The sequence below is a fragment of the Brettanomyces nanus genome, chromosome 1 (genome assembly GCF_011074865.1).
Source record: "Brettanomyces nanus chromosome 1, complete sequence".
Classification (NCBI taxonomy): domain Eukaryota; kingdom Fungi; phylum Ascomycota; class Pichiomycetes; order Pichiales; family Pichiaceae; genus Brettanomyces; species Brettanomyces nanus.
Window position 1 is genome coordinate 3,483,115 of NC_052374.1, and position 27,745 is coordinate 3,510,859.

Consider the following 27,745-nt stretch of genomic DNA (forward strand, 5'->3'; position numbering starts at 1 on the left):
AACACTTGTTAGTGTAGCATGCAGAGATAAATGAAAATAATGAAGAACAAATAGTGAAAGGAAGAAATGAAGAAAGAAAGGACCCCACTAAATAGCTCGCTATTGGCGGGGGTTAAGAGTTTATGCCCGAGAATGCAGATCTATCTCCTCGCGGTCTTCTGGCTGCCTTGTGGGCTGTCGTTTTTTCAAGCCCATCTTCTACCTTGTCAAAACAACTTTTTGAATCATTATGTAATCAATGCTATTGGAGAAAATCAAAAATACAAGATAAATAAATACATAAGACGATGATGCAACACCCTATAACCGTTAACTTCAGGTTATCCTAATTTTCGATACTGCGTTCGCTTCTAACATCTCGCGGTTCCCCTGTATTCAATGCCTCATCGTCTCCCGCACTTTCCTCGATGACCGTCTTCCTAAATCCACTATCTGTAACCATGCTACTTTCCACGATACCTGCAGAACTATTCGAGTCGTTCGACGCAAAACTGCCCGGACTTCTCATACTCTCGTTAGATCGAGCCAGCTCTATAGCTGCAGCTGATTTATTCCTCGCACCTGGACTTGTATCCGTACCTGTACCTGTACGTCCATCCTTCATCGGTCTGGCCTTGCGTCTCAGCACATTGTCCGACACGCCCTTGACAAATGCAGACACCTCAGTATCGTAGACTCCTGGTGGTGTAACTGGCCTAGACAACGGTGATCCGGCCGGACTTGTCCCAGCACTACCGTAGTTGAATCTATTCTCTGAAGCGAGTCTAGCCCTTGCATCTGCCTTCAAAGCATACTTGTTCTTCGCGGTTGGTATGTATCCATCCTGAGATGATGACACTTCTTGGAACACACCAGTCACTGGAGGAACAAGTTTCGGCTGCTTTTTGATGGTAATGTGTTCGTTGTTGGTATGAAGTGGATTGGCAGCCAAATTTGAAGGCTTGATACCCTTTGTAATGGTGATAGGTTCCACTCGACTCAACGGAAGTAATAACGGAGCTCTTGAAAGATCTGGAGACGCAACCTTGGACTCAGCAGAGTTCTGTGGACCTTCGACCAATTTCTGAGTAACGTTTGCTATACCATGGGTATCGTGCAATCCCAGAAGAGGAGCCATTTCCTCGGCGACACTCTGAGCCTTTTTCGTGGCAACTTCTTCTTCGAAATCTTTCTTTAATATGTAGGAACTTGAAGTTTGAGAGTCCCTTCCCTCAATTGGAGATAGAGGAGAGGTGAAAACATCTGAGGGTTCTTCATGTGAATGCTCGTGTCCTGAGTTGTATAAGTTATGAAGATAGTGAACGATGTTACGCTTGGCTAGTGGCCCAGGTATAGAACGCTTAATATTACGATCGACATCAACGTAAACATCACTTTCATCCACAATCTCTTCACCAATCAATTCCTCGATGACATCTTCTAGTGTCACGACACCTTTGGCACCGGTATCCATTCCAGGACTTTCACTAACAACCACCATATGCGATTTACCCTCCTGGAAATAGTTTAAAATGTTCAAGCAGGAAGTGTAGTAGCCCGTCTCGGGAAGAGTAGCTAGGGGAAACGAAGAGACGGGCAATCCATCATCTGGGTCGTAACTGATCAAAATACGTACAAGAAGCATACCAACGAAATTTGTAGGTTCGCCAGGCAAGTGTATGGGAATACGAGAAAAGCCGGCATTGAAAATCTCTTCCACGATAGATTCATCCAAGATGGTATCCGAGGGCAAAGTAAACACCTTTTCGATAGGTGTCATAACTTCGCCAACGGCCTTGTCTTTCAAGTCAAGAACGGCATTGATGATGGTAACCTCGTCCTGACTCAATCTTTCCACCCCCATCGTATGGTGTAAATTGACAAGGGTCTTTAGGCCACTCTTACCATAAAGAATTCCGTGGTCCTGACCCAAACTATAATCCAATAGCTTGGCAATAGGAAAAGCAACAGGATACATGATATACATAAGGATCTCGACAAACGGAGAGAAAAAGGCACCGATTTGAAGACCATACCGAACACAGATGGATTGTGGAATAATCTCACCGAAGACGACTATCAATACGGTAGAACCGAACACAGCGGCAAATCCTCCTCCTAGGAATCTGTCCAAAATAACAGGGAGAGTCTCATTGGTGAGAACATTGGCCAACAATAAAGTAACCAATAGCCAGTGTTTTCCCTTAGCAAGTAAATTTAGTACAGTGTCGGCGTACTGCCTCTCTTTAAGGCTACCGGATTGGGAAATGACTTTCAAATGGACCTCATCCTGACCCATAAGACCTAGGGTAAGACCTGAGAATACACCACCCATGAGAACAAGGGCAAAGGAAGTGATCATATAGGTCCAGTATTGAGTCTCAGTGAGAGGACTGTGGTGGGTAATAGAGAACTTATCATCGGCAGAGGCAGCCAATCTTAAGCCCATAGGAAATGCAGATGTTAGGCAAGGAAGTAGCGTAGTCAAAGCAATGCATAGTAGGGAAACAGGATTTGGTGCACCGAGCTGTCTCGGAAGTGCTTCTTTTAGCATTATAAATAGGTAGATTGCTTGAGAATGAAGGAAAGGTAGACAGATGCTGGAGAAAAATAATATACAATTAATTTGAAGACTCTCATTGTACGGCCTCAGGTACTTTACGACACATTACCACGCTACTATCTTTATTCAAATATCAATACACAATACACTGCACAGTAGTTTCTTTCCTGCCTATTGCTGATTGCAATCAGCGGGCTGCGCTTTCGAGACATTTTGATTACCTTCGTCATCATCATCATCATCATCATCATCGTTCTCCCCTTCTTCTTCTTCATCTTCATCCTTTATCTCCTCGTCTTCTTCTCCATCCTCGTCAAAATCTTCTCCAGCATCAAATTCATACTGCAAGGCATCACCAGTAAACCAGTCCACAGCTCTTGGAATCAATTTGTCTTTGATCAATTCGCCTATCTCGTAATCCATTTGAAGTCTCTGCTCCAATTCTCCTTCTTCCTCCGTTCCTTTACCTTGTTCTTCTTTCTTCTCCTCATCTTCCTCGTCATCCTCATCTTCGTCTTCATTCTCTTTCTTCTCAATATCCTCTGGCTTTGGAGGCACTGGTGGATCAAAAAAGTTAAACAGTGATGCAACTGGTGTGAGCTTCTCGATAGTCCTCACCTGCTTCGTGTGCTTGTTTCTTTGCTTTCTCTTCTCCACGGAGATTGTCACGTTGTGTTCAGTATCCTTCCAATTGATCGTACATCCTTGCGCATGATCATAGATAAAATCTCCCGTATAACCCAACTCCTTTTGGTAATAGTACATTTTTGTAAGAGTCTTATCAGTGAAATATGCATTGTCCTCAAACTCAAACGTTAACTTGAAACCTGGAATATCAAGATAACTCATCCTGATATCCTTTAAAGAAGTCAACACATCTGCATCACGGTCTGTAATGAGATCCGAAACCGGTCCTAAGTTCTCAAATGCAGTAAGCCAAAAACCTGGAATTCCTTTAGTGGTACCCTCTGCTTCGGCTGCTTCTTCTTCCGGAGTTTCTTTATCGTCGTCCTCCTCTTCTTCCTCTTCCCCTTCATCTTCCTCTCCCTTCTCCAGTTCCATTAGCTTTTTACCCTCCTCAATTTGCTCTTCATCAGGCTCGTGTTTGCCCACAACGATCTCTCCCCTTTTGACATACAATGGGGCAAATTTGCCATGAAATTTACGCTCCAACTCCAACAATTCCTGCTGGAACTCTGCCTCCAACTTAAATTGCTCCTTCTGTAGACTCTTCAATCCATACACTCTGTTCTTCACATTCTTTGGAAGTTTCTCAACATATCCACTGTCCTGTCCAATCAATGTGTTCAACTTACCTTCAATAGCAGAAAGTAAAAGTGGATTTGTCAATAGCTTCTGGCGTAGTTCCTCATCCTCCATAATAGTGGAAGGAATAGCAGGGGCTTGTGTCTTAGTAAGATAGGAGCCCGAAACTGATGCAGGGGTATTCTGAGGAGTTGGTGCCTGATCGATCTGGCCGCGTTTGATGGGTTCTGACATTATGTGTATCTTGAAAAAGAATGTTGTAGCGGTGGCAAAGATAATGAAATGATCTAAATTAAGAAGAGGAAAATTTTATAGCTTTTAAATTTTTGAAATTAAGTGGCCGATTTCGTGTTCCATACAAAATTGCGAGAGCCAGGGGGGGCCCCGTGTTGTCCCCAGGGGCCTTATAGGGAGTTTAGCGTGCCAGCACGCTTTTCATTGCTGCTGGTTGCGAATTTACTGCAGCTGGAACCTTTCTATTCGATTTTCGGTGTTCTTTGTGTGATTGTTTGAATGCCTTAGTTCCAACCAATTGCTCCAATTTCACCTGTTCTTTAGCCATGTATGGAGTCCGAGGAACTCGCGTGAAATATCTCGAAAAACTGTCCACAATGCCTTGCTTGAAGTCAACTTTATAGAGGAAACCTGGGAGTTGACGGGAAAGTAGCTCAGATTGAGACTGTTGCTTCAACACGTAGTCTATCAACCTCACGTTTATCCTGTATTCCTGTATGCCATTTTTATACATTTGTTCATCGTGGCTTACTCCCTCCATGTACCTGATCATCACGGAGTGAGCAAATTCGTATTCGTCAACACCCAACAAAGAGTCCACGATTAGTTGAACAGACTCCACATCGAGGTGGTAGTTGGTAGTCAAATGCTCTATTGTCTCGATGACTAGGATCTTGTCTTGAACGGCTGAGCCCAAACGTAGGAGAAGGTAATCTGTAAGTCTGTCGGGAGTGATGTCAGATTGACACATATCTTGCAAGATACGTAAAGCGAATGGTATATCGAGACCATTATCACAGTTTTGTCCGACTGCCAACGGAATTGATGCATTCAAAAAGCATGAAAAAAACTCTGTTTGATGTTCAATCGTTGATCTATCCAAGAATTGGCCATAGATTTCCTTGAGTCGCCTCGTATCTGACCCACCGGCGGCCATTCTGAGCAATCTAAACAACTCTAAATATGTCAATTTCATGCCACTACGGCTGAGATCATCCAAGAGTCGAATCACGAATGGCTTCAATCTACCCAGTCGTTCTGTCGTACAATTGTTCTCACCACTCAAATTCTTCCACGCATATACCATTCTATTCAGCAATAATTCTAAGTCATGTGACTCAAGATACGCCACTGCTGGATAGTAATTGAGCGACATGTAAAGACTCTGAAGTTTGTCGTAGTATGCGGAAGCGTTTCTTTTCAGTGTTCTTCCATTGTTCAAATGCTTGATGAAATTCACCATACTAGAATTCATTGTGACGCTTTCCACTTCAACCTCTACAGCCTTCCTCCTTATTTTTCTTAAACGATGGTAGCTTCCATTTATCTCTGTCTTGATCAAATATCCCTTAAGGCACCTTAGTTTTAGTTTCTTAGGATCAGATTCGAACCGACTTAGATGTCTGTTCTCTTTTCGATTCAATATCTGTTCGTACTTGTCAAACAGTGATTCTAAAAGTGTATCCAAAATTTGCGTCATCGTACTGTTTGTGCGGGAACTTGTAGCAGCTCGAAAAAGACTGCTGGCTTCTCGTAACTTGGAACTAACCAAAGGCTTCAAATATTCCGTGCTCGAAGACTCTTCAAGGCATGTTAATGTGCCGAGATTCATTTCCTTCAGGCTATGTTTGAAAAAACGCCTTGACGACGTATGTATTAATCGCACCGCAAGAGGTTTCATGGTGAGACTAAAAGAAGGACTGTAAGACTGTTAGACTTTAGTATTGAATTTCCCCACTTAAAAAAAAATTAAATCATTAAATAAATCTCAGTTTTCAGCCTTGACTGGTCGGTCTTCTATATTACATCCTGATTTCGTAACTTTTCGATAATGAAAAGTACTTCACAGACTTGACAGTTCGATAGCTTAAGTTCGGCTCGTCCACCTTTAAGTGCTCTATTCTATAGCCGCTGGTGGAATAGTTGTCCATAGTGAAATCGATGGAGATCGGTGGTCTCGACTTGGACCAGGAAATCATTGCTCCCTCTATACTATCCACAGCAGCATTCAACTCACACAATCTTTGTCCAACAAGCTTCTTAAATTTCCACTGAATGGTTGATTCGTTAGCCAGAAGCTTGGCTTTGCCAGAGTCTGAATTGATCTTGGCATGCATGGTCCCTGTTGGTATAGGGATTCTGACAACTACATCACTGGCTGTAATTGTTTTCGAATAGTGCGTCTTTAATCTGAGCTTGAAGTCCAACCGATCGGACCCTGCATAGTCGTACTCAACATATACTATAAATGGAAGGCTGGTAATGTCAGTTCTGTATCTCATGAGTTCGAACTCTCTATCTGGAGGCACAAATTTCACTATTCCATCATTATCAAAGTCCTGAAGGTTCACACAGTTGTGGAAATTACACTCATTGAGCTTTTCAAATGCCTCTTTGTTAGTGTTCGTATCATCATCCACCTCTTCATCATCCTCTGTATCAATAGTAAAATCTGGCTCCTGCTTACCGTGGTCTTCGTTGTATTCATATCGATTTTCTCTCTCGTATTTGCCAATGATTGGCTCTCTCTGTTTAATGAGCCTGAATGAGCATACAGGAATACCCGATAGTTTTGTGTTGGCATTGACTGAACCTTCTGCAAACGCTCTCACTATTGATCCAGCGTGCGACATCAACAAACTAACTTGTTCTGTCACCGTTATGTTAATCTCATTTTTCTTGTACTTGATTCCAGGAGCTCTAGAATTGTAAAGCCCGTTTGCCCCTCCAGAATGAATCGACGCACCACCGACACCAAGAATACCACCTAGAGAGCTCGATCTGTGCCGACTCATCGATGCCGCACGTGATAATAGAGCAGAGCCAGTCTTGATCGTACTACTGGTAGCTGCCTGTGCCCGTCCACCCTTTTTGGATCCATGACCTTTGGTCAATTTGGCATTAAGACCGCTCTTTAACTCCAAAAGATCCCAATCTTGTATATGACCATAATCAATGATCCGCCCAAGAATCTCATAAATAGCAGAAAAGTTGTTCATCACATCGACATCCGTAAGTATTCTATCACTCGCAGAGTCGTCTTTTTCTGACAATAATATTAGGCCTCTAAGTAGGTCAATGAATTTGTAAAGGAACTCAAGAACTTGCGACGCATCTGCATTGTCTCTTGTCACTGCAACTATCCATAAAGATCCATGGCGTATATGTAGAAAAGACGTGGATCCTAGAGTTAGAACGGGTGACTTGATGTCCGAAAGCTTGGATATTACCTGTATACGAAACACTTCACTGACATTTCTACGAACACCCGCACGAAAGATTCGAGATATCAACACCTCTCCCTTATGACTGAATATAAAGAGCGCTGCAATCATATGGAGAGAAACAAAAATAAGGATACCACAATGGCTGACAACGAAATAGGTTGGAAATAAAATAAATAATCGACTTATCTTATCGACCCCGTAGACGCATCAACTATCCAGCAGCGCTCGCTCATCAACTACTCATCATCTCATCGAACTGTTTAATTCCCGACCCACCCAACACCACACCGTCGCGCGAGATCGCGATGAGCCCGCTCGTCTTCTTCAATGGACTCGCATCAGATTTGAAAATTTTTTAGTGCGTTTTATTTCCATTCATAACCATTCGGAGGTTACCTAGCGTATATATAAAGGCCCTTGAAAAAAAAAGTTTTTCAAAATCTCAAATCTGTGTCCCCAACTAACAATAGTCACTAAGTTTCAAAATGAGTAGAGGTAACCAGAGAGAGCTCGCTAGAAAGAGGAACGCCAAAAAGGACGCCTCAACTAACAAGGACAAGAAGAAAGGTGGAGATCCAAAGAAAAGGATGGAGAATGATGCCTCTATTTTGAGAGCCAAGCAAAAGGCCGCCGATGAGAGAAAGGCCCAAGAGACTGCCGACAAAGCCAAATCTAGAAAGTGAGATCTGAAGCGAAGATCCGGCGAAAAGAAGCTGGGCATGTCCGTTTGGTTTCAGTTGGCTGATTCCAAGACATCTCGGTTGAGTAACGCTGAGGCCACTATTTCTACCGCACGCTATATAATACTTCCCGCTATATACTTCACTTCTTGTTGTAACTAATTTTAGATTGAGCCCAATTCCAGGCGACACAATTGTAGTTCAGATGTAGATTATTAGGAAGAGATACAATACACACTAATCATGCCTCCACTGCCTGCTGCTCCTTCTTTTCCTCTTCTTCCTGCTCTTTCTTATCTAAGGCTTGCTGCTCTGCAGCTTGGGCCGTCTTCTCTACATCGTATTGGAAGTCAAAGTACGACTTAGCAAAGTGATGCACTCTAATGTAACCATCCTCACCACCTGAAGCATATGCAGTACCCCGAGGATGCACGGCCACATAGTTGAGAGGACCGAAATGGCCCTTAACACGGCCAATCTCATCTTCAAAGATCTTATGATGGATCTTTGCCTCAAATTTACCCTCGGAGGCAGAAGTGGTGGTAACATCTCTGGCATCTTGTCCACCTCCCACAATAATATAGTCCTTCACAGGCGTGATACAGGCAGAATTGAGTGGAGCATCCGATGGATAAGACTTGAGCAATTCCAACTTGTCTACGTCAAATAATTTGGCGCTCTTGTCCTTGGAAGACGTAATAAAGTACGTCTTATCAGGACTGGTCTGTATGTCTGTCACCAGTAAGTCGTGTGGTTTCACGCCGCCAAGGAATGCCCCTGTCTTAGCATCCCATTTAGAAAGCTTGCCGTTGGCGTGTCCTGCAACAATAGTCAATCCTCCATAGCCCCAAGCTGCCACGCTAAATCTTTCACTCACCCCTTTATCATTCTTAATCTCCAACACTGGCGTGCTCGACTGTTCGTTCTTACTGTGGTCTATATCAAAAATCTTGATGGTTCCAATCTGACCCATCACTTCGTCCGTAATAAAGAACACCTTGTTTCCGTCTGGACTGAACTCCACCCTTTTAGCAGGTGCATCAAAGTTCCATGTATAGATGCACTCTCCACTCTGTGCCTTCCAAAGTTTACCTGTGAAGTCTGCCGATGCTGTAGTCACATAATCCGTTTCTGGGTCCACGTCTATAGACCAAATGGTACCCTTATGTCCATTTAATGTACCTATTCTCTCACCATTTGAAGAGTACCACACTGAAGCCTCTTGATCCTTCGACACTGAAAAAAGAAGGTCGCCATCTGCATTGAATTTCACCTGTGTAAGTGGACGCTCGTGTCCCTTTAATAAGATAGGTCTCATCATCTTGAATAGTTATTAACAGTGGGATCTTCTGAGCTTGTGGTCTTTCCCTATCAACTTTATCGTTTTGTCTTTGTCAAAAAAATTTTCAGCGACAGAAAAATCTTGGCCTCAAAAAAATTATGGAGCTAAAAAAAATTAAAAATTCAACTCAAAACAGAGAATAAATAAACGGGGTCAACTGGGAATTGAACCCAGGGCCTCCTGCTCCCAAAGCAGGAATCATACCACTAGACCATTGACCCAATTTCAACAAAAAATTCTTAAATGTATTCTTTGAACTTAACTCTGCTATACCTAAAAAGAAGATAATGCTTTCATTTCTTAGGATCTTAATGGGTGCATAATTTCTGAATGTGCGAGAGAGATTCAACATAAATAGGGTCTAAATTGAAGTCGTTTTCAAAGGTTTAAAGAAATTTCTAGATATGTGAGTTGAGTATTTATGGATACTGAACTTCTCATTTTTCTTCTTTTGAATGCACCAAAATAATGTTTTGCTTAGAAAGCCTCGACAAATGTTCAATTTAATAAGTAAGATTGTGATGCTTTTGAGACAGAAAACTCTTTTAATATTGTCATATCCAATGAAATACATGATTAAGTAATTTTTTTCCTAACATTTCCTCTTTCGTAGTGTCCAGGGCTTGATTGATATAGGCAGATCCAAGATTACGCTTCAAGAGATCATTTACCCAGAACAACCTTACACCAAATATATTCAAGTAAGAAGGGACCCAACCAAAGACTGATATATCAACCGAATCTTCCTTCACTTTTCCGGCAACCAACGATGAATCCAGATTTTGATCCGAAGATCCAAGTGGAGGTGGATCCAAATGAGGACACTGAATGGAACGATATTCTTCGGGCTCATGGAATAATTCCCGAGAAGCCTAAGGATGCGTCCGATGAGATCGAAGAAGCCATGATGGAGGCTGTGAACAAACACCATGAAAACAGATTGGAGAATAAGACCCTTGATGAGTTGGATGATTTGGAAGATGAGGAGGACGAGGATTTCCTTGAGGAGTATAGGCAGAAGAGAATAGCGGAGATGAAGAAGCTTGCCAGCAAATCAAAGTTTGGCCAAGTCTACGGCATTAATAAACCTGAGTATAAAGACGAGGTGACGGATGCTTCGAAGGAAAGCATTGTAGTGGTTCATATGTCTTTGAATAGCAGCCTACAGTCAAGACTTTTGGCTCATGCCTTGCAGCAGCTCGCCTCTAAGTATCCGGAGATCAAATTCGTTGATATCTTGGCTTCCAGGGCCGTTGAACATTATCCGGAGTCGAACTGTCCCACGTTACTTATATATAAAGATGGAGACGTGGTAAAGCAATACGTCACACTTGCATTAATTGCAGGAAACCAGACCAAACCTGTTGACATAGAGAATATTTTAGTTGATTGTGGGGCCATCAAGAAAGACGATAGAAGATTAATCGTGAATCAATTAGATGACGAGTGACGATGATGACGAGTTCTTTGACTAATTAATGCTATATACTATTTTGAACGTTATTGAACTGTTTTACGGCATCTCATGTATCACATAGAACAACAAGTAGGCCTGGGCACTAAGAACATCTTTTTCAGAGATTCTGATCACATGGGCATCATCGAACTTGAACCACATACCATCCCTGTCTTTAACTAAGGATATGTAATGTCCTGTATTGACCGAACCAATGTGATAAACGACTGCATACAATTCGTAGAGGTCTGAGCCAGAGTCACCATTTCTCTTACCGTCAAGAGTGTACTTTGACATATCGAGCAGAAGTGGAACGTCAATGTGGGCGTCTATTTTAGTAGACACAGCAACATGTTCGAACCTTTTGAGCTGAATGCAAAGTGTAGGAGGCAATTTTCTGATCTTCAACTGCTTCATCACTCCAGTTTTCTTACCACATTTAGGACACTGGTGCATGATATCCAATCTTTCCTGCTTAGTGAACTTTCTCAGGCATTCGTCTATGTTTTTAAGCGGTTCTCGTTTTTCCTGGATCTCCAAAGATAGATCTAACATTGGATCCACCGTTACACGCTCCCCACCACATTCTGTGCACCTAAGCGTACTTTGCAATTCACCGGCAAACGTCCTATGGGTGATACAATCACAGTTGAACAGAGGATTGGAGACCAAACTTCTCTCTTCCCAGTCACTATCCAAAGAAGGTGTAGGCTCTCTTACTTTAGAACACTTAGTATCATTTTTATGAAGCTGGTGGATAAGAAACTGCCAGAATTCATGGGCATCCTGCTCGGAGTATCCTGCTAAAGACTTTTTCATCTTCCAGGCTGCTGAAAGTAACGAACTGGGACCAAAACCAGCAGTACTCGTAGAGGTGTAGAAGTCTTTAAAGATCTCACCAACACAACAGGAAATGCAATATTCCATACCCTTAGTACAATCAAGATGAGACCCAGACAAATAATAGTCTCGAATAAAGGGATTATGTACCATCGCTTGCAGTATGGAACTCATGAAACAGGTAGATCCCATATTAATGAAACCTTTCAAGCCTTTAGAAGCTTTGAATGTGGGTTCACGAGATTGGCGATTCATTATCTTTTCCTTCTCAGTATTGTGCTCGCAGTCTAGTACCGGCATCCCAGGATAAGTGGACAGTATTCCACTAAATTTAAGGCTCATCACTCTAATTCTCTCCAATTCAGGATCACCTACAACCTCTTTACATTTCAAGCACATCATGTGACCAGACGAGGTGCTTATACCGAATATATGACCACTAGTTGAGGCATGTTCAAGAGCATGACCTGAGTTTAGACAACCCACATTGGGACACTGAAGACACATTAGTAGAGAAGCGCTGTTATGACAGTCATTACACCTAAGTAACTTGGTTCTTAGTTTAAAAAGAGTCCGCTGATCAACCGAGGCGCCATCGCCGTGGAAGTAGAATTTGGGGGTTCCCGAAATGTCGTGGGTAGAAGAAGGCCCGTCACTCGTATCATCAATCTCATTGCTATCGTGACAACGTTTGCGAGAGAGAGTCTCTGGTGGCTCCATAATGGTGATTTTGATGGCAGTGCTGTAAGTCTTCAAGACCATTTCCCTTGCAGAAGAAGACAGAACTTTTGAGAGATGAACGCAGGGAGCGAAGGTGAGATAGGTGGAAACGTCCTCATCAGGATCCGGGAGCATCTTTCGCTTTATTGGAGATAAGATTCTTTTCCCGGGTGAAGAACTTTTGAAGAAATCGTCTGGATGAGGCGAAACAGGTAAAACAGGAGTAGCTGCCATAATTTTAGCCAAAGATAAAAGTAAAAGTAGAAGCCTATGAATATGGCTCTATTGATAATTTAAACACCCTGACTGATCTTTGTAGATGGATGCGATGGACTGAGATTCAGCCTTGAGATCACTGCGATGCGAGCTTAATTTTTTTGGGGCCCAATTAGGAAGTAATATAGTACGGTATTTAAATAGCCTCTAACTGTAATTACAAAAAATACAAATGACGATGTATAGAATCCAAAAGCGGAGATCAAATCAGCTTACTGTTGGTGGGGGTGAGGGGTGAGGGGTGAGGACGTCATATCTCTAATTCCTCTTTATTGGCTGCATTGTAGGTAGATGGATTCTGGCAAAGAAGCTGATGAAAATACCTCTCAAATTAACGAAAACGGTTTTGAAACCAGCCGGAATAAATCTGCTTCCATAAATAAACTGGTTGATCCGCAGATCATAGGAGCTGACCAATGCCTGCATAAACTTACTCTGGCTGTATCTAAGCTTGCAGAAAACAACGTACGCTGAGGCCAAAGCCACAGTTTTGACATTAATAAGGAAGTAAGCTGTTTTGAAAATCCTCATCAATACAATCACCCCAATCAGTTGGGTACAATACGAGATGCATACCATCAACTCCATGTTGGAAGCAATCATAAGGAATGTTTCGTTGAATCTCTCGACGAACATTTTGATGAGTGACGATACTCTTTGCCTAGTGGCAATAGACAGCAAGGGCAAGAACGGTAGTAATGAAGTGTCAAAGTATGACAAAGCATGGAAAAGTGCAAACACCGTAAACGGTTGCAAAGCTGTGACATTAACACCACCATAAATGCTGCTTCCAAAAATTCTAAGCACGCAAGCTAGCAACAAATATTGGACGTTATCGTCTGCTAGCAAGTTGCCCAGCTGTGAAAAGAGGAAAGTGACAGGCTTTGATTTGTAAGTTTCTCTTATAACAATCAAGTAGGTAAATATAATGGAAGTGATGGACCAATTATAGTAAGAAATGGCGGAAGGATTGGTATTTCCCTTGAAGATAGATATCACTGTCGACAATATCATGAAGCAGATACCAAGTACATGTGAGATAAACCAATAAAATTGCGCTGTTCCAGCTAGTCGGCGCATCTGGACAAGAAATTGCGGTCTAACTGCCGCAGTTGACTCTACCATGGTTGAATATACGGAAAATACAGGAGAAGAAGAACGAGCCAAAATCAAGAAAGAACAAGAAAAACTGTCCAAATTAGGGGGATATCAGCTAAATCAGAAAATCATGGTTATTACAGAGGACAGCTAATTGGGGAAAAAGGCGACGGAGTTGCGGGTGCGTCGAGGCGTATCCAGCCGAGTGGAAAATCTTTGCAGCACGTTTTACGCAGGGTGGGTTTGGCCTCGCTTATCTGAAGATCTAGGACTAGCACGATAAGCAAAGAGTTAAGATACTACCAGGAGTAGCTCGCAGTTGATGGAAAAAGTAAAAATATACTAACAAAATAAAACAGTTAAGATGAATAAAGAACAGAAAATATAAAAAAGAAGATTCAAACAAAAAAGGTTTAAAAAAAGAGGAAGAAGAAAAAAGAACAAGCACGAATCAAAAGAAAGAACAGGGATGATAAACCTATACCTATAGCTATAATTTTTTGAACAAGTGTTCCTAGTTCTACTACGCTTAGAAGCATTTGTGGTGAACAATGGAAGGACCAGACTCGTCGTATTCCTGCTTTGAGATCCACATCTGTTGGAAAGTGGACAAGGAAGCCAAAATGGAACCACCGATCCAGACAGAATACTTTCTTTCTGGAGGAGCAATGATCTTGACCTTCATAGAAGATGGAGCCAAAGCGGTAATTTCCTTCTGCATTCTCTCAGCAATACCTGGGAACATGGTACTACCACCGGACATGACAATGTTACCGTACAATTCTTTTCTGACATCGACATCACACTTCATGATGGAGTTATAAGTAGTTTGGTCAATACCAGCAGCTTCCAAACCAAGTAGAGATGGATGGAACAAAGCCTCTGGAGCTCTGAACCTCTCATTACCAATAGTAATAACCTGTCCATCTGGCAACTCATAAGACTTCTCGATAGATGAAGATTGGGAGGCAGTCTGCATCTCTTGGTCAAAGTCCAAAGCAACATAACACAATTTCTCTTTGATGTCTCTGACAATTTCTCTCTCTGCAGTAGTGGAGAAAGTGTAACCTCTCTCAGATAAGATCTTCATTAAATAATCGGTCAAATCTCTACCGGCCATATCCAATCTCAAGATGGCGTGTGGGAGAGAGAAACCGGCGTAAATTGGAACAACATGAGTGACACCGTCACCAGAGTCCAAAACAATACCGGTAGTTCTACCAGAAGAGTACAAGGAAAGAACAGCCTGAATAGAAACGTAGAAGGCTGGAACGTTGAATGTCTCAAACATAATCTGAGTCATCTTTTCTCTGTTAGATTTAGGATTCATTGGAGCCTCAGTCAACAAGACTGGGTGCTCTTCTGGGGCAACTCTCAACTCGTTGTAGAAAGTATGATGCCAGATCTTTTCCATATCATCCCAATTTGTAACGATACCGTGTTCAATAGGGTATCTCAAAGTTAAGATACCTCTCTTTGATTGGGCTTCATCTCCAACGTAGGAGTCTTTTTGACCCATACCGACCATAATTCCCTGGTGTCTTGGTCTACCAACGATAGAAGGGAACACAGCTCTTGGGAGCGTCATCACCGGCAAAACCGGCTTTACACATACCAGATCCGTTATCAATAACTAACTATGAGTGTGTTAGTAGGGAAACAACAAAAAAACCTTCTAATTTGATCGATCATCTCAAGACCAAGCGAAACAAAATCTACACCTGCCTCAACATTAGCGTGGCTACATGCTACTGCTATCGCGTCACGAATTTTCAAGGAAATTAGTGAGAATTCTCCATTGGATTTTCACGAGGCATTTTTTTCGAGCCCCCCCCAATTTTTTTTTTTTCGCTGGTGGTGAGAAAATCAACCAAATGGAATGGAAATGAGTGAGTGAATGAAATCAATACTTACAGCAGCAACGTCTTCTATAATGGGTGTTAGTAAAAAAAAATTGCAAGGAAAAACCCCCAAAAGATGGTCAATTCAGTGTGAAGAAGTCAGAAGCAAAAACAAAAAAACGGTGAAAGCTCAAATCAAATAAAGTCGCCGAGATCAAAGCTGAAACAACCCAAGCGATCCTCTAATCATGATGATGAGAAAGAGACACAATACAAATGACGTGGCTAGTGAGATTGAAATTGAACCAAATCAATCGATTGATGATCAATATGAAAACATAGACCACTTAGGACGAATCCGACCGACTTTGCAAGGACAATTTTCGCCCCAAAACACACACGTAACAGTAGCACTCATGATGCATACCGAGTTGATTAAAGCTTTGCTTTGCCTCTATACTTTCTTCCCCCAATTGACCGAACTAACGGCAAAGAAAAAAATCTAACATACCTCCGTCCATTTTGAATCTATATTAGAAAGGAAAAGTGTATAGAATCGATGTTCTACTGAAACAAAGCAAAAGAGTAAAAAGATGGAAGGGGAGGGAAAAGAGAAGGAAGAGAGAGAAAAAAACACGGAAGGGGCAAAGAGGCGAAGACAGAAGAAAAAATTGTGCAAATTCGACAGCCCAAACAGTGGTGCAAGGATGTTTACCTGTTACTTGGGTACTTGACTTGAGGGTACTTGACCTGAGGTGATATAGTCTATTATTATTATACACGTACACTTTGTAATCATGACTAATGTCTAGCGTAATGAGGCTTGCTTGCACGAGCTTCTTTCTTTAATTGCCTTTTACTTTTTTCGGGCTGGCCTCTTGCACCATCAGCTTGGGCTTTCGTAGCAGACTGCTTACTACCACGGAATCTCAGCCAAAGACCAAAAATCTTATAAGCAGCATAAACAGGAACGAGAGCCAACAACCACCAAACCTTATTGGATCCAAACAAACACATCAAGATGTCTGAACCTTGCGTTAGATAGAAAACATCAAACATGTATTCCGTAAGACCCACCTGTCTGAGGTCTTCACCTGCACGAACAAGTACTGGATAGCCACTAACAGAGTCAGTTTCATATTTCGGTCTTCCTATTCTTTCAAGAATGTACTCACATAGCCATCCAGGAATACTGAGTAGGAGATAAGGTTTATAGTTGCCAGGTCTTCTAAATATGATTAGACACAATAATGAGACAAGATTAACAATCAATGAAATGATGTGAATCTCTTTGAGAACAAGCAAATTGTTTTGAGCCTGCTTCTTTTCAGCCTGACCAGCCATGATGACGATAGCCAAAGAGGAAGAGCAGGCAGACCTATACGAAAAGTGGGACAGACATTTTATTTTGCCTCTTAGTAGCGCGCGAGAGAGAAGAGAAAGATTTAACTAGACAAGACACAATAAAAAAGGAAGAAACTAAATTAACAACAGCCTCCTTGCTGAGCATTAACAGAAGTACCACTGAGATTGACAGTAGGCTTGTTGGAAGAGGTGTTGGAAGGTCTGGAAGAAGACATCTGAGCCTTTATCTGTTTCGACATGAGAATGAAAGCCTGTTCAACATTGGTTGACTCTGCAGCAGACGTCTCTATGAACGGAATGCCTCTACTGTCGGCAAACTCCTTGGCAACAGCATAATCAACAACCTTCTTGTCCGTAAGATCGCATTTATTACCAACCAATAATTTCTGCACTCCACTGGTGGCATATCTGTCGATTTCCTGCAACCATTGATTAACGTTATTGAACGATTCCTGGTCTGTAACATCATACACTATAATGATACCATGAGCACCTCGGTAGTATGACGAAGTGATTGTTCTGAACCTCTCTTGACCTGCAGTATCCCAGATCTGCAACTTAATAGTTTTGCCGTCTAATTCAATGGTCCTAATCTTGAAATCGACACCAATCGTCGAGATATAATCTTGTGTGTACGTGTTTTCAGCAAACCGTAGCAAGAGACACGACTTACCCACACCGGAGTCTCCGATCAACAAAAGCTTAAAAAGATAGTCGTATTCGTTATTCATTTTAAGTTCGATAATGCTAGAATTACCTCAATTGTTGTTATGAAACGATAAAAAAAAAAGGGCCAATCTAGGCGACGTGAGGTGAGAATAGGAACAAGTAAATCTTTTGTGAGAACGGTTTCCCCCCTAAGAAAAAAAAATATATATATAAAAAATTACATACAGTCTGTGTTGGCCCGGGCCGGCTTGGCTATCTGTGATGTGATAAAGGCAAACCGTAGAAGTCACGTGACATTTTATTATGTAAGCGGGAAGCTATAGACATACCAGTGAATGAGCCCACGAAGTAGACATAAGTAGTAGTTATACGTTACCCCTTTTAACTTGTCCCCATGTTGTCTATGTTGTCACTCGCCCCCTTAATTACTCCTGAATATACACGAGATTACTTGAATAGTAAAAGACAAACAATAAATCATTTACCACCACCAAACAATAGGAAATACAGGTCCCAGGAACAAGTAGGTGCCTGAAAATAGAGATCAGTCCTAGATAAGTAAACAGTCAAGCCATGCAGATACTTGTCAAGACCAGCCAAATGGGGCACCGCCTGGAAATCAATCCTTTGATAACTTCGCTGCATGTAATTTACCCCTTTAGGATCCTGTGGAAGGAGAATTTCCTTTTTGAGCCATTCTGGGCGCCAGCCATCTTTTTTTTCTTGATCTCTTTCAAAGGGGGACCACTCAACCTTCAGGGGCTGCTAGAAATCATAGTTCTGAATTCGGATGGCAGACTGAGCCAAAATTTTCTTCCCCCCTTTGTTATATAGCTGAAAACGAATCCTGACCTTGTAATTTGTGTTCTCTTGAACTTCAAAACTTCGGAAAACTCAAACTACTTGACCTACTTGTCTGTGAACCCATTCAACTAGGTTTAATTTGGATGGATGCCTACACAGATCTTCTTTATTAATTCTATCTGATTCTCATTAATCGACTCCTTCAACACCACAACCACCTCCTTCCGGTTTCCATTTTAGCATTTCACCATATTTTCAGTGTATCAGCTCTAACTGTTAGTCATTCCTTTTCGATACAACAACTGATATGGATTCATGCACAGACACTCTCTCAAGCACACGCAACGAGCATACTGAGATAGATCTTCACAGGTTTCTCTCCATAGAAAAGACTCGTAAGGCTCGTTCAGTCGCCTCTTCCTCCATAAAGATACTCAGACGCAAGTCTCCATCAGATTTTCTTGATAGCCCTTCTAAGAGGTCTCCAAGTGAAAGAAGAAGATCCTCCTCTTCTGCTAGATATTCATTGAAATACCCGCATTCTCAGCTTAGTCTGGGAAACCGTGGTCGTATATGCTCTAGTCGAAGCAGCAGTATCACATCCTATTCACCCATAGCTTTACGAACTTCTAGTAGCATCAACAGCTCGCTTCCTTCGCCAAAGACACCTTCTCATTTTAAAGAGACTAGATTTCTTTCTGATGACGACGATGATGATGACGATGACGACCGGGATTTTTCTCGTTCTAGAGATTCAACGTCATCCTTCGAATACTTTGACTCCCAACCGAGTGTATCCTCATCATGTGAGACCTCCCCAGAAAGTCCTGCTCCCCCATCTTCCTCATATCCCTCCATTCCAAGGTTCCGTCCGCTATTCGGAAAAAATCAACATGCTTGTAAGAACTTGCTTTCAGATTTGTTGACCGAAGAAATAAGGGTGGATCAGGAAGAGATATGTTCCAAATCTGCATCTCAAGTGTTCGCTGTACCAGAAATATTGGAGATCATTCTCAAATATGTTGGCTACGATGACGAGACCAGGATTCCGAGAGAACAGGTGGTTTCTAGAAGACCTCCTCTTTCTTACAGGCATGCTGTGCTAGTCCACGGACCTGAAAAGGGAACCAAGGTTTGGAGCAGATCCATCTCGAATTCATCCATTTCGTCCACCATAAACCCACACCACAGTTACACAAGAGCGTCTACGAAGAGTTCCAATATGTACAACTGTATGCTGGTTAATCGCCTTTGGTTCGCCGTTACTAGGGATATTTTATATGAAAATGTGTTCTTTGAATCAGATGACCAGATGGCCAAGTTTAATCCTACGAGCTGCGAGATCAAGTGCAAAACCATGGTGCTGCACAAACTCAGAACCACCAAACAGAGTCAGGTGGATTATATTGCTGAGCATGTTAATCCTATCAACTTGAAGTGGATAGAATTTTACATTTGCCCCAGATTGGCACCTCCTACATCCATTTGTACATCTGCTTTGGTGAAACTATCAATTCCTGGCTGCAGGTCAATCAATGATGATGATTTAGTTTCTATCATTAAAAAGACTCCCAATTTGAAGACTCTAGACCTCAGAGCATGCGAGATGATCACAGATGCTTCTCTATACCAAGTGGCACAGTACTGCAAGAGTTTAGAGACTTTGAACGTGGGTAGACATATGAAAGGGGATCTGGTCTCGGATTACTCAATCTGTCCCATTGTTCGCAACTGTCCAATTAAGACTATCGGACTTGCTGGTTGTGGAATCTCGAATAGAACCATCTGGGAGTTGGCTCTTTTGAGAGGTGATTCTTTGGAAAGACTCAGCATTAACCATTGCGCTAGACTAGATGACATGGGACTTTGCCAGACTCTTCGCAGAGATATGTTTAAGAAGTTGTCTGTGCTGGAGATTAGAGGTCTTAATTTGTCAGATTTTAGGTCCATAGTCGAGTTCAAGAAACGACAATTCAAGAGAAACATCACAGCACTAGTGGAAAGCTGCGAGCATTTGGAAGGTCGTATAAGAGAGACAGAGCTGCAAATGGATCTGGAGATCAGTAACAGAATTTTCAGTGATATAGTTGACTGGCTTAACGAAGATGAAGACGAGGATGATAAAAACTACGCCATCTTCCGGAAAAGAAGATCGCAGATTATCCACCAGATGTAACACCAGTTGCACCTAGCTTTATACAGTAATGACAAATTTACAAAATTTAAAGTAGGAGAACGAAAGCATTGTAATTATTGTTCTGTTCTCAGTTATAGCTCACAGAAGGCCCTATATAAAGTAAACGGAGCATCCGTGGATTTGCTTGACATGACAACTTCAGTCCGAGGAGCTAGGAAGAATATGTGGCCAGTCTCAGCCTTCTGAGCCTTTTCATCCTTGGCAGCAATCTCCCCAGAACCTTCAGTGACGATGATAATAGAAGGACCATCGACACCTTTCATAGTGGCAACATTACCCTTCTTAGAATCAAATTTAACCTGCAAAACAGAAAACTCATCAATTGGAGGGTCATATAGAGCAAACTGAGCATCTCCAGATCCACGAGAGAAAGCTACAGGTTTCTGCTTCTGGTCTTCAACAGGATCCGTGGAGTACGTCAAACTGGATACCAAAGTTTCGACATCCTTAAACTTTGGAGTAAAGCCGGCACGAATAACATTATCCGAGGCTGCCATACATTCCATGATATCACCAGATATATATGCGTGAGGTTCGCGAGCCTGAAGGAACATAGCTTCACCCGATTTCAAGAAACAATGGTTCAACATTAGACAGCCACAGAAAAGACCGACATCACCAGGGAACTGCTGGTTCAGACGCTGGATCAAGTCAGCAAGAACGGAACCAAATACTTCTGGCTGTTGGTTTGTTCTGGCAACCATATTGGCGGCATACTTGGCAACGACATCCTCTGGAGTCTTCATAATCTGTCCAAAGACAGCCTGAAGAAGTTTCTTCTTGTCATTTTTGGAAAGCGAAGACTTGGAAATCCCGACGTGGTATTTTTGGGCCAAATCGGCCCCCACAAGTTGGTGAAACTCGGGTATTTTTTGAAGCAATGCGTCAATTTGATCAAGAGGTTGGAAACCGCAAAAGGCCTCGAAATCAGTGATGGCCACAGCCATTTCAGGTTTGTGGTTAGAATCTGGATAATGATCAGGATCTTTTGCATGCAATTGAGCACCCAGGGATTTATCAGGATGAGCCTGAATGGAGAGGACCTTGTTGATAGAAAGAACTTTGAATAAGAAAGGAAGCTCAGTTTTGGAGCCAAATCTAGATATCACAGATTGACCTAAATATTTTTCTGGGTCTGATGAAATCACATCAGATAGTTTCTTTGACTTATCGTTGGAAATAACCGCAGGGGCCTTTGGATGCGTACCCATCCAAAGCTCGGCAAAAGGCTCACTTTCGTCGATAGACAAAGACGGATCATTGTCATGAGCATATCTAGCAACGGCGGATTGAGAGCCTATTTTACCCCAAGCGTAGTTTTGGGCAGCACCAAGAATAGGAAAGAGAGAGGACATGATGAAGAAGAAAATGGATACCGGGGGAGAAAAAGAAAGAGAGATACAGAAAGAAACAAAGAAGCAAACAAAGCAGATCGAAAATAAGAATAAGAAGGAGAGATGCTATAGCGAAAAAAAAACAAATTCGAGGACTATAAATGGAAATGGAAGAAGTGATGTCAATAGAAGCCAAAATAGTAAATAAACGGAAATTACAGGATGAAATTAAGGGAGATACAACGACATCGAACACGACAGATACTTGATGCTGTAATTGTATTTAGGTTAAACTTGGGAGGAGAATATATAACCGAGTTCTCCTTCTCCCAACTCTTGAATATTGTGGACCATTTTTTGACTAGTACAACTATATACCCTAGTATCAGCAAGCACTACGGAAAAACTGCCAGGTTGGGAAATTACAAGATCGCGGAGCACTAACTCCGATTCGAGGGAGCCTGTAAAATCTCAGCAGCGAGATTAATGTATTTATGTATGCAAGCATCTATAATGTAGTGTTCATGAGGTCCCCTCTTCACTCTTTTCATGCAATTCAGAAGGAAGATTGAGAGAGAAGATAGTTTTTGGAGGTGCACTTAAGCGGACGGGTTCCTGTTTCGTCGAATTCGCTGACGACGATGTGGCACTAACTGGTCGATGATTTATATGATCTGAGCTCAAATTTCTGTAGAAACCCTGTGAGCCGGCGACTGGGAGACGGTATTGTGTAGAAGAGAGAGTTTTGCGTAGCGGTGGTATGGAATCAGAGCTTGAAGGACTTGACAAACGAAGATGACTACCAGTAGTGTTAATATGGGTCCTGGATGAACCGATGTTGGGCATATTATGTCTTCCCTCAACAACTTTTCTTATAAGATGATCAGAAAACTCTATTTCACTAGTAGCCTCACTCTGAATTTCACCGAGGATCCCACTCCCTTCTTCGCTCAAGGTATCGGTCTCGGGAGTACTGATACTCTCATACGGAGGAGCAGGATCCGTACTGACAGAATAATCATAATCGTAGACAGAGTTATAGGGTGGAACCTTATTAATGAATCCACCAAATTTAGGAATGCCAACAGCAGAGTTAACCCTAGAAATATACTGGATAGCTGGAGACAAGGAAACTGAATTTGGCGCCCTATGTAATAACATGGGATCTATGTCGAAGTAAGAACCAGCACTAGATTCATCCGAAACGGGCATAGGAGACACCATCGGAGAACCCATCGGAGAAACCAGTTGAGGATCCAAGTAGAGATCTCTGCTCGAGTCTTCATACGAGGGAAGAAACTGGCTAGTTTCTAGATCCTCATTATTTGGGCTGTCAGGCTCGAGTTCTCGGCCAAAGTCATAGTTGGGATCAATACGAATCTCTTCACTACCATGATGATGACAGTGAATATGATGATGTCTCTCAGACTGAGCCACCTGTGAATCAATCTGCGGTTGCCGATGATCTTGTTCGCTTTGAGACTGCTGCGCTGGTAATGGGGACAGACCCTCACATGGAGTTGATACCACATCTGAATCTTGTGCATCTTCTCTGGGTTGGTGAAACAACTTAGTGGTGCCCACTTTGAACCTCACCCTACCGTTATGATCGACATAGGCATTCCGCCCTAAGAGCATTTCCCTACCACTGATGTAGAAGATGACTGGCAACTTGGATTTTATTTGAGACGTATGACCATCAGGGTTGATGATATTGATATCCACAATCAATTTGTGCCGCACTCTGATGATTTCATCTTTCAAATCGATATCAGGAGTACACAGCTTAAGATTTGAAGGAAGGCTGATCTTGGCCTCTAGCGACCATTTATCTGGGCTCAAATCCTCCATGGAAACCGCAGGTAACGTACATTTATACACGGTCTTTTCATCTTCAAAAGATTCATCATCATCCCCCTTGAGCGAAAAATATTGCTGAACTGAGGCAGTCATCTTACCAAGCTTGAGACCTTTAGTCAAAGGAATGATGAGAATATGTATTTTGGTTCTACCACCCAATGGAATAGCACGTCTCGGTAGTCTAACTTCGTACTGCATCTTTCCGGGCCAGGTGTTCTCCACAGAACAATCTTCACACAGCGTCACCTCAGTGGTAAGCGGTCTTCTAAAGATTCGAAGATATTTGCTTGTTCTGGAATCTTTTCTGAACTGCTTAGAGCATTCCAATATGCTCTGCAATCTATATAATACAACACCACACCTAAGACCTTCGACTGTTTCTGGAATATTACCAGGAAGCATTACTTCAAAAGGAAGTGAGTAGTTTCCTCGTGGGAGCTCATAAAGCAAGGAGGAATCTGAGGTTCCGGGGAAGGGAGTTTCTCCAGATGGTATATTCTCAGAAAAGAACATTATGATGGGCTTTTTCGATCTTGAACCTGTAAGTCTTCCAGCCAACTGACTTGCTACAGGAGCAAAGGAGTCAGCCTTGCCATCCTTTTCTTCGCAACCTGTCTTGAGCAGTTCGCCATGAGCACTAGTTAGAAGATTTTTCCATACGCACTTAACCACTTCATTCTCTCTTCTGATAGGACACGCAGCTATGATCTTACCAGTGTCATCCTGAAAGCTTTCGAGAAAGTCCAGCCGGAAAGTGCCAAGAAGACTCAACGATACAGACTTTATCATGACCGTTTCAGGAAGAGCAAATACGACATGCCCGGAAATTACGAGAGAGTTGGCTTCCGCCGTCTGCCCTTCTAGAAATAGTATATTTCTGTCGGCAGAGTGTATTCGTATGTCAAATAACGATGGTTTTATTTGCTGGGAACCCTTAGAGAATGCAAACATGCTGATAGAAAACAAAGTATGTGCAATCAGCCAGCTGATCACATCCAATATTTATGAGAAGGAAAAGAAAACTGTCCAGTAAATTTACTGGTTTGGTTTTTCCGTCTTCGATCGATGCTCCGGATCCATACATTTTCATGACTGGAGAAACTCCGCACACCAAAAACAAAAAAAAAGAGACCTTAAGGATTATATGGTTTTATTATTATTAAGTCTAGATTTCTAAACTGCTAATCCAGTAACGTCTGTAACAGTAAAACAATGAGATCGCACTAACAACGCAAAGAGATGCAAATAGAGTGAACGGAAATGTGAGGCAGTAAGTAAGAGCTGTCTTAGACTGTATCTCACAGTAAGAGTCGAACTGATAGGCATAGAAAAGTCCAAAAACAAGCGAGCCTATAGCCGGAGCAGAAAGAAACAAGCCCCAGGTAGAACCCATCAGATCAACCCCCCAGACTGTGGCAACCAAGGTCGGAAATAATGTATATGTAGAGCCATAACAGAGACCCATTAGGGAACTGATCACAGCAAAGTCTCTAAAGTTGATGGCTATTAATATGTACGCCAATATGGTCATCAATATAGAAACCACCGTCAGACGAACAGTCGACTTGTAAGTGCCAAAGAAATCGTTAAGAAATCCTGCCCCGAGCCTGGCAAGCGTTGAAAATACACTGAACAAGGCAACCTGTTCGGATATATCATCTCTATGAGAATAACCAACCACCTTTGTGAGAGAACCCAAATTCGAAATAAAGAGTTCTTGAGTTCCTATAAGAAAGAAAACAACCACGTACAAAAGAGGCATAGTAGGATCTTTGAGGAATCGTCTGAACCGGACCTGGTGCGTCTGTGGCTCCATGAACTCGGAGTTGATTAGAGAGGTATTGTCCACAGAGTTGTAAGACTGAACTCTTGCTGCAGCTTCAAGTTGGGACTCATCATCTTGAACCTGTTCCTCTTGCTCGGCCAACTTGGTGAACACGACCTCTTTTTCAATCGTCACTATAACCGAAGAAATGGAGTTAAGGAAACCAGTTATCAAGTATGCCACACTGAGAAAGATGAACACTCTATAGGTGCTAATGATGGATATATCTTTACCGATCGTCTCTCTGAAAACAGGCAGCTTGAAAACATACGATAAAAGTAGCGACGAAAGCCCATAGCATGTCACTGGTAATGAGATACTAAGACCCTTCTTATCGGGATAAATTTTGGCACACGTGAGAAGGGAACAGAAGTATGCCGAAGAGGTACCGATACCAATCAAGAAGAAAGAAAACGCCATGAAAGCAGAATTTGAATTACTCATATAGCACCATGCAGCAAATAAATAGCCAGGACATAAAACCATACCGATTAGTGCTAAAAGGATGGGACCATGAGCATCACTGAGATAACCCAAAGCAGGAAGAGTCAAATAAAGACCCACATTCATACCACCGCCAATTATGTTGATATCAATCTGGTCATAGTTAAGCTTTTCAATGAACATGGGAGTGAATATAGAGAAGGTTACCACAGAAGCGTCCGCAAGACATGTAATCAAGGCGGATATGAACGAGCCCCTCCTTATACTACTTGATGAAAAGTGTGCGGTGAGAAATCGTCTTATCTTGTACGTGAGGGCATTTTCCACTGCGGAGAGTCTCTCAACCATGGTTAGACACTGCCTATTGCAAGGAGAGAGGAGGCTACACTGAGAAAAGAGTCAGAAAATCTCCACTCAATAGGCTTCCGCATTAGGATAATACTAAAGGTACGAAAAAAAAGTAGAGACATTTATTATTTTAGTTCAAGGATTCTGAGCAAAAACGCCGAGGCTTACCGAATAGTGTATAACGAAAAAAATTTGACCAACTAACAGGTGAACATCCTTTACTGTATTCCATATCCGATCTCTTCTTGAGGCTCGCCTTTAAAAAGTCATCATTGATATGAACCAAATCAGGAAAGATTATTTGAGAGTATTGAGGATTTCGAGGAGCTTCAGGAGCTCCAAACATACCATCGATTTTTTCAAAAGAAGTAGCAGGAATAACAACATAGGCTTCTTCCTTAAAACATTCTGTAATATTTGTGCAATGATTTTTGTTGACCAACGGTTTGGAATTATCTACCTGAATCTTGAACTCCATAGGCGAAATTGCATCACGCTTCCTCAAAACGGGAGTGAAAAATCCGTTGTAGTTGAATTCTGTACCTGAATCATTGCGAAAAGCAGGTATAATCACCAACTGTTGATTACTCTCATGAATTTTAAGACAGGCACTAGAAACAGTTTTATGGTTGACCGAGCAGAAAATAGAATGCATTAAATTCACAGGATCTTGAGAGGAGATCCAACTTTTCGTAAACATATCAAAAAACAACTTGGAAGCATCCTTGGCTGTTGAAGTATCTTCCTCAAAAAATAAGACTAGTAGTGGAATATCAACTGTCAAGGGTTCTTTGCTCTCCCTGAATAAACCTTTAGACTTGAACTGATCCTGAGGAGAAATACCGTATTTGACAAGAAGTGAATTTGGAAGTAACAACTGCAGATCTTTAAGGCGATATCTTCCATCAACGTCAAATGGCATTAGTATTTCCAATTTTTGCTTGTTAATATATACGGAATCATGCATTTGAAACAAAAATAAACCCTTCGTATTGAAAGGTAAAAATATAGGTTCAGAATCTATCAGGTTGAAAAAAGATCCTGGAATTCCAAGAGATTGAAGAACATTAGCCTTCAGCAGTTCACGGGTCAACAATGTAGCATCAGTCTTTTCACTGAAAGTGGTTTTAAATAAACTAGCCTCGTCCGGATATTGAAAAAGGTGTCCGATAAGCGATGTTGTGTTCCTTGGTTCCTGTGGAATAACGGCAGCCAAAATTGGGCTCAAGACTAAAATTATCTGAATAAGGTATTTAAAAGGGTTCATAACTGGATACATAAACCATAAGAAAGCAAAGGATACGAGGAAGACAGCCGGCGCTAAATCCTTTTTTCTGTTCTCCAGCGCGAGAACGGTTCTATCCAGAAGAGGAAACT

The 27,745-nt window shown here is 42.0% G+C and overlaps 16 protein-coding genes and 1 non-coding gene across 17 annotated transcripts; 3 read left to right on the forward strand and 14 right to left on the reverse strand.

Moving 5' to 3' along the window:
* Positions 1–325: 325 nt before the first annotated feature.
* Positions 326–2,533, reverse strand: FOA43_001627 (uncharacterized protein; the record flags this gene model as incomplete). Its single annotated transcript, XM_038921938.1, has 1 exon — positions 326–2,533. One exon carries the CDS (start codon positions 2,531–2,533, stop codon positions 326–328), a length of 2,208 nt encoding a protein of 735 aa, XP_038777866.1.
* Positions 2,534–2,713: 180 nt separating this feature from the next.
* FOA43_001628 (uncharacterized protein) lies at positions 2,714–4,042 on the reverse strand (the record flags this gene model as incomplete). The annotated part of the gene is made up of 1 exon (XM_038921939.1): positions 2,714–4,042. One exon carries the CDS (start codon positions 4,040–4,042, stop codon positions 2,714–2,716), a length of 1,329 nt encoding a protein of 442 aa, XP_038777867.1.
* A 181-nt stretch (positions 4,043–4,223) lies between these two features.
* On the reverse strand, positions 4,224–5,522 carry FOA43_001629 (uncharacterized protein; the record flags this gene model as incomplete). Its single annotated transcript, XM_038921940.1, has 1 exon — positions 4,224–5,522. The coding sequence occupies one exon, from the start codon at positions 5,520–5,522 to the stop codon at positions 4,224–4,226; it is 1,299 nt and encodes a 432-aa protein (XP_038777868.1).
* Positions 5,523–5,844: 322 nt separating this feature from the next.
* On the reverse strand, positions 5,845–7,377 carry FOA43_001630 (uncharacterized protein; the record flags this gene model as incomplete). Its single annotated transcript, XM_038921941.1, has 1 exon — positions 5,845–7,377. The coding sequence occupies one exon, from the start codon at positions 7,375–7,377 to the stop codon at positions 5,845–5,847; it is 1,533 nt and encodes a 510-aa protein (XP_038777869.1).
* Positions 7,378–7,754: 377 nt separating this feature from the next.
* On the forward strand, positions 7,755–7,952 carry FOA43_001631 (uncharacterized protein; the record flags this gene model as incomplete). Its single annotated transcript, XM_038921942.1, has 1 exon — positions 7,755–7,952. The coding sequence occupies one exon, from the start codon at positions 7,755–7,757 to the stop codon at positions 7,950–7,952; it is 198 nt and encodes a 65-aa protein (XP_038777870.1).
* Positions 7,953–8,190: 238 nt separating this feature from the next.
* FOA43_001632 (uncharacterized protein) lies at positions 8,191–9,270 on the reverse strand (the record flags this gene model as incomplete). Its single annotated transcript, XM_038921943.1, has 1 exon — positions 8,191–9,270. One exon carries the CDS (start codon positions 9,268–9,270, stop codon positions 8,191–8,193), a length of 1,080 nt encoding a protein of 359 aa, XP_038777871.1.
* A 170-nt stretch (positions 9,271–9,440) lies between these two features.
* FOA43_001633 lies at positions 9,441–9,512 on the reverse strand. The gene has a single exon. It is a non-coding gene; the product is annotated as a tRNA-Pro (tRNA).
* A 548-nt stretch (positions 9,513–10,060) lies between these two features.
* Positions 10,061–10,741, forward strand: FOA43_001634 (uncharacterized protein; the record flags this gene model as incomplete). Its single annotated transcript, XM_038921944.1, has 1 exon — positions 10,061–10,741. One exon carries the CDS (start codon positions 10,061–10,063, stop codon positions 10,739–10,741), a length of 681 nt encoding a protein of 226 aa, XP_038777872.1.
* A 63-nt stretch (positions 10,742–10,804) lies between these two features.
* On the reverse strand, positions 10,805–13,219 carry FOA43_001635 (uncharacterized protein; the record flags this gene model as incomplete). The annotated part of the gene is made up of 3 exons (XM_038921945.1): positions 10,805–12,337; positions 12,389–12,534; positions 12,907–13,219. 3 exons carry the CDS (start codon positions 13,217–13,219, stop codon positions 10,805–10,807), a joined length of 1,992 nt encoding a protein of 663 aa, XP_038777873.1.
* A 991-nt stretch (positions 13,220–14,210) lies between these two features.
* FOA43_001636 (actin) lies at positions 14,211–16,043 on the reverse strand (the record flags this gene model as incomplete). Its single annotated transcript, XM_038921946.1, has 3 exons — positions 14,211–15,284; positions 15,596–15,609; positions 16,034–16,043. The coding sequence occupies 3 exons, from the start codon at positions 16,041–16,043 to the stop codon at positions 14,211–14,213; spliced, it is 1,098 nt and encodes a 365-aa protein (XP_038777874.1).
* Positions 16,044–16,323: 280 nt separating this feature from the next.
* FOA43_001637 (uncharacterized protein) lies at positions 16,324–16,866 on the reverse strand (the record flags this gene model as incomplete). Its single annotated transcript, XM_038921947.1, has 1 exon — positions 16,324–16,866. One exon carries the CDS (start codon positions 16,864–16,866, stop codon positions 16,324–16,326), a length of 543 nt encoding a protein of 180 aa, XP_038777875.1.
* A 140-nt stretch (positions 16,867–17,006) lies between these two features.
* On the reverse strand, positions 17,007–17,618 carry FOA43_001638 (uncharacterized protein; the record flags this gene model as incomplete). Its single annotated transcript, XM_038921948.1, has 1 exon — positions 17,007–17,618. The coding sequence occupies one exon, from the start codon at positions 17,616–17,618 to the stop codon at positions 17,007–17,009; it is 612 nt and encodes a 203-aa protein (XP_038777876.1).
* Positions 17,619–18,156: 538 nt separating this feature from the next.
* FOA43_001639 (uncharacterized protein) lies at positions 18,157–20,536 on the forward strand (the record flags this gene model as incomplete). The annotated part of the gene is made up of 2 exons (XM_038921949.1): positions 18,157–18,201; positions 19,265–20,536. The coding sequence occupies 2 exons, from the start codon at positions 18,157–18,159 to the stop codon at positions 20,534–20,536; spliced, it is 1,317 nt and encodes a 438-aa protein (XP_038777877.1).
* Positions 20,537–20,628: 92 nt separating this feature from the next.
* PMI40 (mannose-6-phosphate isomerase pmi40) lies at positions 20,629–21,912 on the reverse strand (the record flags this gene model as incomplete). The annotated part of the gene is made up of 1 exon (XM_038921950.1): positions 20,629–21,912. One exon carries the CDS (start codon positions 21,910–21,912, stop codon positions 20,629–20,631), a length of 1,284 nt encoding a protein of 427 aa, XP_038777878.1.
* A 501-nt stretch (positions 21,913–22,413) lies between these two features.
* On the reverse strand, positions 22,414–24,702 carry FOA43_001641 (uncharacterized protein; the record flags this gene model as incomplete). The annotated part of the gene is made up of 1 exon (XM_038921951.1): positions 22,414–24,702. One exon carries the CDS (start codon positions 24,700–24,702, stop codon positions 22,414–22,416), a length of 2,289 nt encoding a protein of 762 aa, XP_038777879.1.
* A 214-nt stretch (positions 24,703–24,916) lies between these two features.
* Positions 24,917–26,368, reverse strand: FOA43_001642 (uncharacterized protein; the record flags this gene model as incomplete). Its single annotated transcript, XM_038921952.1, has 1 exon — positions 24,917–26,368. One exon carries the CDS (start codon positions 26,366–26,368, stop codon positions 24,917–24,919), a length of 1,452 nt encoding a protein of 483 aa, XP_038777880.1.
* A 130-nt stretch (positions 26,369–26,498) lies between these two features.
* FOA43_001643 (uncharacterized protein) lies at positions 26,499–27,635 on the reverse strand (the record flags this gene model as incomplete). The annotated part of the gene is made up of 1 exon (XM_038921953.1): positions 26,499–27,635. One exon carries the CDS (start codon positions 27,633–27,635, stop codon positions 26,499–26,501), a length of 1,137 nt encoding a protein of 378 aa, XP_038777881.1.
* Between the last annotated feature and the right edge of the window lie 110 nt (positions 27,636–27,745).